This window comes from Laccaria bicolor, genomic scaffold, assembly GCF_000143565.1.
Source record: "Laccaria bicolor S238N-H82 LACBIscaffold_74 genomic scaffold, whole genome shotgun sequence".
NCBI classification, from domain to species: domain Eukaryota; kingdom Fungi; phylum Basidiomycota; class Agaricomycetes; order Agaricales; family Hydnangiaceae; genus Laccaria; species Laccaria bicolor.
Window position 1 is genome coordinate 70,241 of NW_001889945.1, and position 13,683 is coordinate 83,923.

General features: G+C 46.1%; 3 protein-coding genes across 3 annotated transcripts in view; 2 read left to right on the forward strand and 1 right to left on the reverse strand.

The window, feature by feature from the left end:
* LACBIDRAFT_335010 (uncharacterized protein) overlaps positions 1-2,512 on the forward strand; it is a gene marked incomplete at both ends in the record, with an annotated part of 6,019 nt that extends 3,507 nt beyond the window's left edge. Inside the window, 3 exons of the mRNA XM_001889859.1 lie at positions 258-1,117; positions 1,179-2,412; positions 2,448-2,512. Coding sequence (XP_001889894.1) covers positions 258-1,117; positions 1,179-2,412; positions 2,448-2,512 — 2,159 coding nt within the window. The remainder of the gene's footprint in view (positions 1-257; positions 1,118-1,178; positions 2,413-2,447) is intronic.
* A 7,406-nt stretch (positions 2,513-9,918) lies between these two features.
* LACBIDRAFT_335012 (uncharacterized protein) lies at positions 9,919-11,730 on the forward strand (the record flags this gene model as incomplete). The annotated part of the gene is made up of 9 exons (XM_001889860.1): positions 9,919-9,941; positions 10,071-10,148; positions 10,305-10,410; positions 10,449-10,532; positions 10,746-10,973; positions 11,073-11,138; positions 11,202-11,370; positions 11,398-11,408; positions 11,728-11,730. 9 exons carry the CDS (start codon positions 9,919-9,921, stop codon positions 11,728-11,730), a joined length of 768 nt encoding a protein of 255 aa, XP_001889895.1.
* A 1,221-nt stretch (positions 11,731-12,951) lies between these two features.
* The window catches only part of LACBIDRAFT_335013 (uncharacterized protein), a gene marked incomplete at both ends in the record, with an annotated part of 1,055 nt that continues 323 nt past the window's right edge, over positions 12,952-13,683 (reverse strand). Inside the window, 3 exons of the mRNA XM_001889873.1 lie at positions 12,952-13,039; positions 13,091-13,293; positions 13,620-13,642. Of these exons, the coding sequence (XP_001889908.1) occupies positions 12,952-13,039; positions 13,091-13,293; positions 13,620-13,642 (314 nt within the window). The remainder of the gene's footprint in view (positions 13,040-13,090; positions 13,294-13,619; positions 13,643-13,683) is intronic.

Sequence of the window (13,683 nt, forward strand, 5' to 3'; positions counted from 1 at the left end):
TGACTTTGAAGCAATGTATGCCCTGGCAAACGTCAATACAACGGAACCTTTCAGACAACCCAACACATACTAGTGCCGTGCCAGAGCTTGAATGGACGACAGCAACGAAGGATGACTTCGCCTGCTGATTCCCTTTCTATTGTATGTCTTGGAGAACATCAGATCGCGACTATCCCACTGATCAATATCCTTCTATTAGCCTCCGAGAGGGAGGTCACCATCACCACCCTCGCCACCATGAAACGCGTTCTTTCCAGACAGTTCAACAGGCATCGATCCAGACGCCATATCCGACGATGGATCAGACGACAACGACGACCGGGAGGACGACCAAGGGATATGGCAGCAACGTTCCCCATCACCTTCATCATCCGTCTCCCATCTCGCAGCCAGCTTCGTTCAAAGGATTGGCACATTCGTGGGGGGCATAGCACCACGATCACCTATGCTAAGCGACGCAGAGCTAGAAGCTGAAGTGGAGAGGGAACGCGACCGTAGTCGCAGAGAAGCGGAAGCTATACTCACACGGGAGGCTCAGCAGAGGAGACTCGTTGAAGACCGTGTGCTGTCTATGATGGAGAGCACAAAGTCGCTCCCTCCACCGCCCTCCAGGTCTCAGACTATGCCTAATCCACCGTCTCCGTCTAATTCTCAGAAAGAGTCGGGTGGCGCTACTAGTTGGTGGTCTACTGCGAAGAGTAGGCTTATGCCTACGAAAGACCCTCCGACGCCTGCTCAGCAAATTATATTGGAGGCGAAGGCGAGGGAGAAGGATAACAAGAAGAACGCCAAAGGCAAGGAGAAAGAGTGGCCTGCAAACGCCCAAGGCAAGTTCAGCGATCCAGCTTTCGTGAACCTCACCATCCCAACCACACCCGTCCGACGCGTCCCCGTGCCTTCTTCCTCCCCGTCTTCGCCTACCCCTTCTCGTCCGAGTCTCTCGAATATGCCACCCAACCTGACGCCTTCTCCCATGCGTACAACGGATACGTTGTCTTCCTCCCCTTCTCACGAGGCGCCACCTTTGTACACGCAGTTCACATCCCAAGGGACGCTAGACGTACCAGGTACACTCCTCATGATAGCCAAACGCTTTGAGAAGCTCGAGAAATGGACCGTGGGCCACGTTAGGGCTCTGGAAGATCGGATGAATGATGTTGAGGTGGTTAGTCGATAAGGAAGCGGACAAAGAGAAGGAGAAAGAGAAGGACAAGGAATCCGAGTCCGAGTCGCTGAGACACCCGGGTTCAACGGACAACGTGAAAGATGAAATCCACGACCTCCGAGACGAGGTGGTCGAGCTTCAAGGCCGATTAGGCGAACTAGGCCGGGAGATGGCGAAAATTGCAACGGCCCCCAATAATCTTTCTGCAGGACCTAAAGCACAGTCCGCCGCTGTATCGGTAGCACCACAAACCACTTCGTCCATCGTCACGCACTCACATCCGACTTCTTCAATTGCAACGCACTTGACAGGATCACCGTCAGCACCCAGCACGCCCATCCACCATCCCAGGTCATCAAGTACCACTGCCAGAGAATCTACAAGTCCGCCTATGACTTCGAAGAGGAGAGAATCGGGCACGAGGTTACCGTACCCTGCGGGGGATTATTCTTCTCCGCCAGATACGTTCTCCCCTGGTAACTCTCCACCATCGTCAATTAGTTCTGCCATGAGGCCTTTGTCCACGGCCATTTCGGGTTTACCCCTCCATTCATCCTCAGGACTGGTTACACTACCGGGTGCTTCATATTCTACCACCTCTCTTTCCGGTACGGGTAGGCCGCCATCCCCGCCTGCTCAACCCAAGTTCGCTCCTGCCTCTGCTTCTGCCGCACGCACGGCCAGCCCAACACCCGCACCGGCCAAAGGACGAGGAGCACAACAAGGATTGCCACCGCCGAAATCGGCTGCTGGGAAAAGACAAACGAGTGTAAGCCCCACGCCGAGGAAACGGTACACCGTTGCGCTTGGAGGACCGATAACTGCGCCTGATGAGGATGAATTTTCTTCAAACGCCGCTTCTTTGTTTTATGCCACCGCCGCCAATACAGCCGCCAATACCAATGCGAATATTACTAATACCCACACGGATCCACCTGCTACTGCTCTTTTATTGAAAAGGGTAGGCACACCACGGTCGTACTCCCGTGTGATTGGGGGGTCTTTTTCCGTTTCTCCCGTAGGGGACGATGAAGATGACAAGAAAAAGGAAGACGAAGGAGCAGGCGAGTTCGGAGAAGGTGAAGAAATCATCGGCAAGTCCTCTGGGATCAAGCTCAAGATTGCGAATGGGAGTCTGTCTTCCACCGCGTCAAACTCGATATCTCCTGGTGGACCTGGAGGTGGCGATTACAAGTCCACAGCCACGACCTCACCGTCGCCGTCCACTCGTCGGATCAGGGCACAGAGTGCGTATGGGTACGCCAGCCTCCTCCCTCCACAGACTCAGACTCCTACCATGGGGACCACCGCGCCGCTAAAGCCGAAGTTGAGGTCCCGGTCTTCTGAGCGACTTTCCTCCGGTACCAGCTCCATTGGGACGGGAGACGGAATGATAAGCGGTGGTCTTGGAGGAGGGGGTACCAAGTTCGTGGACCCCTTGTTGTTAAGGAGGCACCAGCAAAGTCAAGAGGGATTACAGGTGAAGATGCCGATGCCGAAACCGGTGGGGAAGGTTCCGATTGGGCAGTTGGTTGCGTTTTTTGATGGGGAGAAGGGGGGGAGGACGTAGGGTTGGCCTGTTGGAACGGTTTCTTTTTTTTTGAAGCGGGATGGATGGACGAACATAAGGTGGGATGATGGAAGGAAGGAAGGCGGCAAGGGGAGAGACTAATGAATATGGATCTGGAATGACTGATACGCTACGTACCTTTGACTTGCTTTACTTATACCCTCCCAATGACATGACAGTACTGACACTTGTTTTTTTATGCAACCCCAGTTTTTTTTGGCTTGAATGCTTTTTTGGTATATGTTGTCTATTGACCAATGATATGTGCATGATCTCAAGGTTAAGTTGGCAATACACACTTCAAGATTCAAACAAAAAAAAAGATTCAGGCTGTTCCCCTCGGATTTGGAGGTTAAACATACTGGTACCATGCACTACTTTCTCTGACTTGCTTTACTTATACTGCATGATTACAACTGGGTCTTCATGTCACACATCACATCGGGTTTTGAAGTCTTTTTCTCGTAGTCTGAAATACTCATTTTTTCTGATGCTGAGAAGACTGTGACACGCGGAGTGTGGAAAGTAGATGTGTGAACACCTAAACAACATACACATACACACTAAAGTCTAACACTTATCACCACTGGCACATGCTCAGTACTTTGAGTTTGGGTTGGTATGGTAAACCAAATTACCACACTTGTTTTGTTCGAACTTAAAGTAGAAGATCGGTAACTGTCTTGTATATTTTGTAACACTTGCAACACTGGATGCAAGCCACATTAACTTGAACCAAATTATTGTCAAGAAATTGTACAAAAATTCCAAACAATTTTACAGTAACAATGTCTTAAAAATTGTAAAATTATTGTGATTTTTCTTTATATAATACTAGTGGTTGTCACAGAATAGTTACAATAATTTTACAATTTTTTAGAATTGTCACTGTGAAGTTATTTGAAATTTCTTTAAAAATTTCTTACAATAATTTGGTCCAAGTTAAGGTGGCATGCATTCAGTGTTGTCCTAGTCTAGTAAGGGCACAATGAAGTCACAGTGACATCACTCCCCTTGTTCTGGAAAAAAAGGATATTGCCAAAGAAGCTAGTTTGGAAGGTTTGGGATGGGCTGTGAGGCTGACAAATGAAGTGCATGTCACTGAGTCAAGGCTGGTAAACCAGTCTCCTTGCCGATCAACAACACCAAGTAGCCGAAGGGTTGGATCACTCCACACATCTGTCAATCGAGATCTGAACAAAAATCTGAGGTGGTGTAATGCTGCTGTTTGAGGAAAGAACTAGGGCCAGTTGTGTAGTCTGACAGGATTCGGGGGGTCCCCCCATAAGAATGTCTGCTGGCAATACCCTGACCTAGGGGTGGCATCAGAGCTAGATGCAGTGATAGGTGATGAAGCAGATTGAGAGTCCTACAATTGTAAGGGGCCACAGACCCCCCTGAAAGCCCTGATTAGTGTTACAAACGGAAAGTCACAAAAGCAGTGCATGACAACAGGACAGTTACATAATTAGGTAGCTCATACCCATGGAAGCCTGGGCCTACATATTATCGTCATGTAACATGGTCCTTAGGTTACATCCAAATAACCATTGACATACACACACAAGACCATTGGTAACAAATGATATTGTTTTAACATGTGGGCACAAGTATTGAATTCAAAACTTAAATAGCTTTCAAAGGGAAATGGCTTTTACTGGGACTATCTCTGTGTTCTGGAGTTGATTTCTAACTTTATACATTGAAATGACAAAGAACTGTGCTTTTGTAACTCCCTTGAGCTTTAATTATGACTCTCACTCAATCCAAACTAGTCTTAAAGCACACTCACTTGGATTCCTTGGAAGTAGTAGAGAGCTCTCTTACTGACTGACAAGACAACCTTACAAAAGCTAGTGATCCCCACTGAACATGCTGGTTCTGGGCACACTTTACTTATGTCTGCAAAAAATAGTCCTTTAATTGATTACAAACTTATCGACTACCTCAGATGCTACTGGGAGTGCAACAGCTGGTCAACATGGGGATAATTCCTTATGTTTCAGCCTGTGCACGTCCTCCTTTTATACTATTTCTATGTGTTCTATTTTTGATTACATGTTTGTGCTTGGTCCAAGAGGTTGGACCAATTAAAGGTTTTTAGTAAAGATTTGAAGTGGCTCAGTTGTGCTACACACAACTGAGCTGACTTTTTTTTAAAATTTTGTAGTGTTTTCTTCTCATGGCAATACAACACACCAGTAGTGATGCATACATGGGAATTGCTGTAAGTGGTCTACATGGCCAGTTCATCCAAGGTGAATGGTCTGCTTAGTGATTTTCTTTCTAAGAATAGATACTGCATAGAACTTTGGTCCATATGGAAAATCATTGATAATTTCTGGTGGGGAGAAAGCTTTGGAATATTACTTGAAGCCAGACTCTCCTGGTTCAATGATGCATTCTTTGATCATGCTTCTCAAGGACATGGCTAGCTGACTTCTCCTGTCAGGTATGTACACGTTGAGTTATATGCTCACGTGTTTCTCTTTGAATTAATATTGTTTAATCCATATTGGAATAATACCCTTGGTTGGTGTGAACTCCAACACCCTGTTCTGAGGTGTTATCACTCTAGAACACCTTGTATTGAACTATTTCATAGTAGTGTAGTCTTTTTAATGTCATTGAAAGGTCTTTCTTGGCACTGTAAAAAGCAAGAAAGGAAATCAAATTTTACCCTCTTGGACAAAGGAACCCTGAGAGATAATTTTAATTCTTTGTCCCTGTTCCCTCAGGCCAGAATGATCTTTTAATGACATTAAATAGTTGCCTCATCATTGTTGCCAAGGTAAGACAGGGTTTTTCTTTATCTTCCTTTCCTGGAAAAAAATTCTTTTGCTTCTTGATCATTCCTGCACTAACAAACCACCAATAAATATTTTACATAATTGACATCATCTTCTTGGGGCTGCAAAGTTGAAATAATGATGAATCTTTTTCATTTGAACATTTTAAACACTAATGTATTTAACATAATTATCTGCTTTTGATTACCTCTTTACCAGGCGATGAATCCTGTTTGCCCCTTGTGCTCCCAATGATATGATGGTACTAATGATTGGTTTCTTTGTTAGAACTTTTCACTCACTATCAAATAACTGGTTGAATGCTGTTTCAAAACAATCTACTAAAACATTACTATTCTCCAAGCTTCAATCAATATCAGATATCAAAATGTCATACCATTCCAAAACTTTACTCAAGTCACAAAACTTCATGCCAATATTTGTTTCCACAAAATATATCAAGAATGCTAGTACCTTGACCCTTGTTAAAATTATCAAGCCTCGAAAATATCTTTTCATTATCATCCAGATTCTCTATGAAATGTTCACTATTCCATGTCATAAATGATAGCCTGTTTTCTAATACTCTGGGTGCATCTGACAAGTTTTTACATCTGCACCATTCTCTACAAGTAGCTTTGTAATTGTCTCATGGCCTCCATATGATGCTGCCTGGAGTGCATTTCCATACCTTCCTCCCTGTGAATTTACATCTGCTCCCTTGTCTATGAGCAGCTTTGCAATTGCCTCATGGCCTCCATATGATGCTGCCTGGAGTGCATTTCCATAGTGCCCTCCCTGTGCATTTACATCTGTTTCCTTGTCTATGAGCAGCTTTGCAATTGCTTCATGGCCTCCATATGATGCTGCCTGGAGTGCATTTCCATAGTGCCCTCCCTGTGCATCTACATCTGCCCTCATTTCCAACAAAACATATGATGCTCCAGTTAGTCCAGCTAGTGATGCATAATATAGTGGTTTAGCAATCTCATCCCTCTTCATCCCAAAGTGCCTATCAATATTATGAATTCTAACCCAGTTCACAAAAGCATAATTTTCATCCGTCAGAAGCTTCATCATCAATGCAAATATTGAAGATGACTGAGATTGACTATTGCAACCAGAATGTGCATGTATGATCCAGTGTTCTGCAGCATATTTTGCAAGAGGGGAAGATACATCCAGATTTTTATCAAGTGGCTCAGATGTGTTGAATTGCAGAAGATAGGCCAGACAGATTTGAGATATGACAGAGTGTGATAGCTCCTCACTGAAACTGAAGTATCTGACTTGCTTCACATGATGGCTTTGAATATACTGGGATATTAGATATTCCTTGACAGAAAAGTGGGAAAGCTTGATGAAGCCTATCTAATAGTCAGTGCCCATTTCAATCTGTTATTCTTCTAAACACACCTTCTGATTTCTCAATAAAACTAGAACATATTTTCAAGACATCCTCCACATCTCGAAGTTCATTATCAGATTTGTACTCTGGTCCATTCTCAGCAGAAAGGTCAATAGAAGCAGTTGCAGCCAATTCTTTTAGTGTCAGTGGACGAACAGCAAATGACAGCCACTGTAGAAAAGTTTTAGCATAGGAATGAGCTTTTTCATTGATTCCCAGCAAGATTCTGTCATAGGTTTTATCTAAACCCTGGGGTAGATCACCTAGCTGCTTCTTGAGATCAGCCTTGGTCCAGCACTTTTTTAGCTCATTTAACTGTAATGCAACCCAACGAAACCTAAAATTGTATTTAATAATCATCCTGTCATTTAGATGTTGATAATAAACATACATTCCATCTGCTTGTTCCATTAACTTGAGCTTTATTTGCTCTTGAGTGTCAAAATTCCATTTTTTCAAGTCAGAGTCATTCTGAAGCTGATAGTCAAGATAGGCTACAAGATCATGATTCTCAGATTCCTTAACCAAGTCAAGATAATGAGAAAACTTGAGCTTGTCCTCAATCTCCTGTTCTGGGCGGCTAGTAACTATCAAGTGAAGCCCAAGATTTTTATTTTGCTCCAGAATAAATGTCTGAATCCAGTTAAGAAGCTTTTCTCTTTCAGTACATTCATCAAGAGCATCCAGAATGATGAATGTTGAGCTAAAGCCATCAAGAATTATGTGAAGAGTATTCTGCAGATCACCCAGAGTTGGCTCTTTATGGCCATTGCCACAGCCAGCATACAGATTCACTAAGACTTTAGGCAGTCTACCCTCACACTTCAGAGAGAATTGCCAGATGAGTGATCGCAGTAGTTTATCATGCAGCTGGAAATCCTCCTGTGAGTCTCTTCCATCAAAAAAGAAATATGCAGTAGCAGAATTGAATCTCTCAAGAATTTTGTGAATTATTGCTGAGCTGTGAAGAGAAAATTTAATTTAATTTCATAAAAACAGTGAAATAATCAACCTTAAGATGGTTTTCCCAGAGCCAGCTGGATAGACTGTCAATAATGTATAAATTTACCAATTTTGGCAAAAAACTTACATTTTCCTTTGATCCAGAGGAAGCCAGGCTGTTTGAGCCACCCATGAAATGTATTCCCCTTGAGAAACCATTGACAGGTGTCTGGCTGACTCTCCAGAATTGCAAGTGCAGCATTGTAGTTAATGGACTCCTTGTGTGGAGCAAGCCACTTATAAATCTTCTCCACTGTAACAGAAAAATGAAGTCAACTACACATTTACAACAAGAACCTGCAATAATACCCAGTTGGTCATCTCTAATTGTCTCAAGTGTGATTTGAATATTTGGGTCCACACCTACCAATCACAAACAACATTAAGATGAACATGAAGTTTTTCTTACTACTTACCTTGATTGATGGTACCTATTAAAATATAAGTGAAGGCAATAACATCTGATGGTCCAAATGCAACAAACCATAGTTAGGACCTGTGTTCACATTTTGAGCAGAAATATTGTTTATAATGTCAGCTTGAAGGTTTGTTGAGGACTCTGCATGGTCTGTCTAATTTGAGCAAGCCTGAACTATATTTATAAGAGTACTGACTAGCAGGCATCAGTTCTGCATTCAAAGCAGAAGGAATAGATAGAGAGATAGGCAGGTCAGAACCTGGCAAATCTAAACAGTGTTATCAGAAATAGAATATAGAGATTTGGAGCAAGCATGAACCTGTCAAGATAGGAGAAGGGTGTTGCAAGGAATCAACAGATCCTTGCACAGGACCTTCAATCTGATCAACTGTGAGATAAGAATTAATGAAGGTTAGTATGAACTTTACAGCAAAGAGATTGAGGGGTATCTCACAGGCAACAGTCATTTCGGGAACAGGGGTGATTGATGGAGTGGTAGGCAGGTAAGAGCTCACGATATCTATATCAGTGTTACCAATAATGAATGATAGAGGTTTGGGGTTATGTAATGCAGGTCCACCCACTGGAGATAGGTAAAACTTGTTGCGAGCGCTCGAGCCCTCCACCCCCGGAGACATCAACCTGATCACCTGGAAATTTGATTTGATGAGCAATCAATGCTCACTTCGACGCACGAAGATTAAAATGTATCTTACTGCTGCCTGCCATGGCTACGTCCGCTGCACTGATGGTTGAAGATGGAGTTATCAACATAGGCGGGGCAAAGCTGGGGCTGACAGATTCACGTTAATATTTATCTAGTAGCGCGAGATCATGACCTCTAACCTCAAACTACCATAGCGTTTATTGCGTGGGTGGTCAGCGATCGTGCCGGGCAATTCTTCGAGCTTGCGTTTCAAACGATTTTCGCGGGGGTTACTAGGATCAGACATGATGGTTCAGAAGAGAGAATCGATGCTGTGCGGCGTCAATCTTCAAAATGGGTAACGGACCGTTTCACACCGTCAGCTGACGTTCCTGATTGAGGTCCCTCCCACTTGCCTCCCACAGTGGTTCGGTGTCAAGTCAGGCCACAAGGATGGCGGTCAACTGAGAAGTGTGTCAGAGAAGCAAAACGACGAACACCTCTCAAGACTGAGGGAAATTGAAACTCCAAGGGACGAACGAAAGGAAGATGCGTGGTCACGGTCGTGCTTGTTTTGCGTGTGGCTGTGCGAAAGACGACTACTTTTCTTTCATTACCTTGCGACCCACCTATGGGCCCTCCTACTTGCAAAATTGTTGTTGTCAAGTCGATGTTGTGTTTGTTCGGCCAGCTTCCCGTCGCGAAGTACCCATGGATTCAACTCGCCGCGAACCCCCCTCGTCGAATGGAGTTTCATGACGAGTCGTCCAATGTTTCCTCTCTAGGTTCAGCTACTGCCGACATCGCCTGGAGACCCGACCTCCCGCTGTGATCAAAATGAAACCCGATAACCGCCTTCGTCAACTTGTACCGATCCACAGAGAGCGGGCAGCTGTTGAGATTGAAAGCATGCGCTGAAGATGTTCGAGTGCATCGGCTCTGAGTGAGATCCTCCTTCCGTTAGATTTACTCCCCTTTCTACCTTAGCTCGTTTTCCCCTTCTGTGCCGCAACCATACCCCTCTTCTTCCGTCTGCCCACGTTAGGCTAATATGCTGACAATTCTGTGACAGTTCCGGTCCTGTCAATTCCGTTTACGAGCGCCATGCGTACAAGACCGCAAACCACACATCTCTACTGGTACGACTTGGGTACGCTAATTAAAACTCTGACATTGGAACGTTTACTGGATGTTTATGCTATCAACAGGATTGCAATCGACTTTTTTAACTTCAATTCCATCTTTAGACTACCACCCGGTAACCCGCTTGAAGCCACTTTGCATAACACGGAGGAGACTTGGTTAGCTCGAATTGGTCGTCAGCATTTCTTTCCTACAAGTCGACAACGCCTGCCCTGAACGGCCTTTCCATTGCAGACGTGGCGTTTCTAACGATGCCCACCTCGACGACGGTAATGCTCTTTCGATAAGCTCCAAGATAGCATACTAGGTTAAGTACTGCCGTCCACCTGGTCATAAGCGCAAGCCTCAGTCGGAGAGCTGGAAAGTAGGGATAATGGTCATTTCTCCTTTGGTAAGTCGGCGCCCTTATTCATTCCTACCCTTATCCCTCCCTCGACCTCTGGATGCCTTTTCACCTCGCATATATTCGATATTTCGTTCGCTAACTCCCCCGTTCGTTACTCAGGTTCTGGTTTCATAACCCCAATGCAAGCCCAACTTCGATGCTTGTACCGTCTTTCCTCCACCATGACCGCAACATTCCCTCGTGTATCGATTCACGAAGGAAATTTCGCCATTGTCTAATCCTGTTAACGAACTCGCCTCCATACCAAGCTCATTGGTCGAACATCGAATCTTTGCCAGTGGTCGCAGGCAGACCCCTCACATCGATCGTCTCATCGATTGCGCCCAGCTATGTGGCTTTCAATCATTCGCCCCTCCAAATGCTCGCGCAGTGTTCAGAGCTTTTCGGTTACCTCATCCCGACGCTTTGTGTGTCGTGGCATACACGGTATGCCACTCAATGGCCCCACTGTGATACCAGCAATCATTACCTCTGAACTCGGCGTTCACACCGCATAGATTCTCCATCGTGTGTATCCATCCGCAGCTCGTCGTCGCCACGGGCTGCCGCAACGTCACGCATACGGATGTACCCACCGCTTCATTGGCTTTTGTAAGTGTGGATCACGCGTGGCCGACGACGACGAGTACTGACACCTGCCTTCTTTTTCAATAGTTTCTCCGGCCAATAACGAACTACCAAGGGCAAGGCCCTAGGGTGAAAAACACCATACTCATCGGAGGGCATTCGTCTCTTCTCGCGCGGACGCCGACTTCCATGGAGGGTGGGGGGGCGTGGCTATTGCGCATAGGTCGGTCATGCTTGGATGCTTCGCATGCGTCGGGTTAGTGCTCACAACAATTGTCCACAGGTTTGCTTGGGGTGCGTATGTATGCTCTGCTTTTGCTCCACGGGAAGGAGAAGGGGCGTAAAGTCTGGTACATCTTGGTAGCGGTATTCGATGGTGTAGTGGTTTTTTTGGCTGCAAGCCCCAGTCTCTGATTTGACACGCGACTCTGAAGCTTCAACGTCGGCAAAGCCAAGACGTTTGACTGATCTGCTATTACTTCCTACTCCTACAAGTTTCATATAACCTCTGTCGCGGAAACAGAATTTCATGTTTTGTATGTAGCGCGGGAGTTGTACACGATACGGCATGCTACAGATGGCCCATGGGTCTTTCTGCGTAGATTCTGCACAGTAAGTTGTTTTACGACCTCCCGAATAAACGCTAACCCAAGTTGGAAACTTCCATACCCTACAAACGGAGAGAGAGTAAATTGTGACCGGCTGAGAGCAGACACCGTGACAAGATGGATGAGTAAGGACAGAAAGGGAGAACCAAGAAGACGGACCACAGGAGGGTGAAGAGTCACGTTGCGAGCGTGAATGGCCCAGTTGAAAGGAAAGGCACCAGTATCACGATGATAGTTGCAGTCAAAAGTCGTTTCAACAAGCCGGAGGCTCTTCGTGATCGTTGATAAGGGTAGTCATTCTGTCAAAGGGGTGGTGTTGTTCGTATCTTCGAGGAACTAATTCGAGAGACTTACCATGCAGATAGGAACTCCACAGCACAAGGTTTTGTCAACGGCCGTTCTTAATTCCACGCACAAACCGAAAGGGTAAGCGGCTAGTCGAATCCTCCATCGATCACCAACGGAGGTGGAGGTAGCGGCTACAGGGGATGGAAATTGAACGTTGAATACTGAAAGATCGAACAACGAGGGAAGCGAATGCTTACCCCGGTCGAAAGGACGACACAGGGCGTGGCGGCTCTGCAAAAAGAGCGCCACCAACAAGGACAATCATCGCTCTTGATCGCCACACCCAATATCCCGAAACCGTTTCTCTCTCTGCTATCCTCCATCCAAGTAAGAACGAGGTAACGGGGTAAGCACATACGGCGGGATTCTGCACTGGCCTATACTCCGCTCGGCCATGCGCTCGGAGTCAACCACCAAGGGCTTTCTTTCGAGCTATTACGAATCTTGTGCAGCAGCCCAGAGCTGGCCACGAGTAGGAGAAGGGGAAAAGAAGGTCGGAGAAAGCGGTGAGCGCTAGCCCTTGCCTGTCTTGTGGAATAGAGTCGAAGAGGACATGAGCAAATGAGAACGGGGTGGACTTTGTAGGTCTGTATGCCGGTGTCAGCAAAGTCTTTTGTAAAAAAGGGAGGGGAGAAGAGAAGCGTACTTATAGAACGATCCGCACACATCCTAGTCGAAGAACCCACTTCCTCCCCTTCCATCGCGACGTTCCATTGAAATACGCCGTGTCTTCTCGGTTTCACGAACGGACCACAACGAGAAAGAGGGCACGATGACGATAGAAGGGGAAGTTTCAGAACCTGGTTGTTTACTTGGCACACGTAGGAAAGGCGGCGGCTAAAGATGGTCGTTAAAACTTTTGCGTACTGAAGGTCAAAGATCTAGGGCGACATGGCATTGACGAGTCTGGGAGATGCGATGGCACTTCCGTGGGTCGTAGGGTTGAAGGTTGAGCGGCCTGGATGGCAACTGCAATGAATCCAGTTGCGTGGGCCACAAGATGGCGACCCTCTTGCACACCTGAGTATAACGTAATCGGCGTTATAGGGCGAGTCCTCTGCGAAAAGCCCATTACTCAGGGGGAGGGAAGAGCATGGTTCACGTCGGGAGAGTGACTGAAGAATAATCGGCGTTATAGGGCGAGTTCTCTGCGAGAGCAAATTAAGGGGAAGGAAGGACAACTGATACAGTTGTCGACTTCGATGGTCCGCCGACGCAGGAAGCTAGAGTGGAAACAGGTTCAGATCCCAGAAGAAGAGAAGAGAAAGCGCGAACTCACCCTCAGATGTTCAAACGTTCAAGTTCCCCAGTCGCATGTCACTCGGAACAACGGGTTCACACTGGTTCGCGTCCTCACTGGGCACGAAGGACATTGCAAGGATAGGTTAGCTCTCGTTACAACTTATGAGACCGACGTCATGGCTTCCTTCAAAAAATTGTGACCCAGGTGTGACCCACGTTCCGTTCGACCGAACGCTCTTGACATCTCCTTGTCCTTCGTTCGAGCGCGTGAGTACGAAGTGGAGCATTTTTTGCGCATAAAGCTTACTGACATGAGCAGGTGCGGTTGAACTTTAAAGCAAATCCAGGCAAAGGTCAAAACATAACGGAAC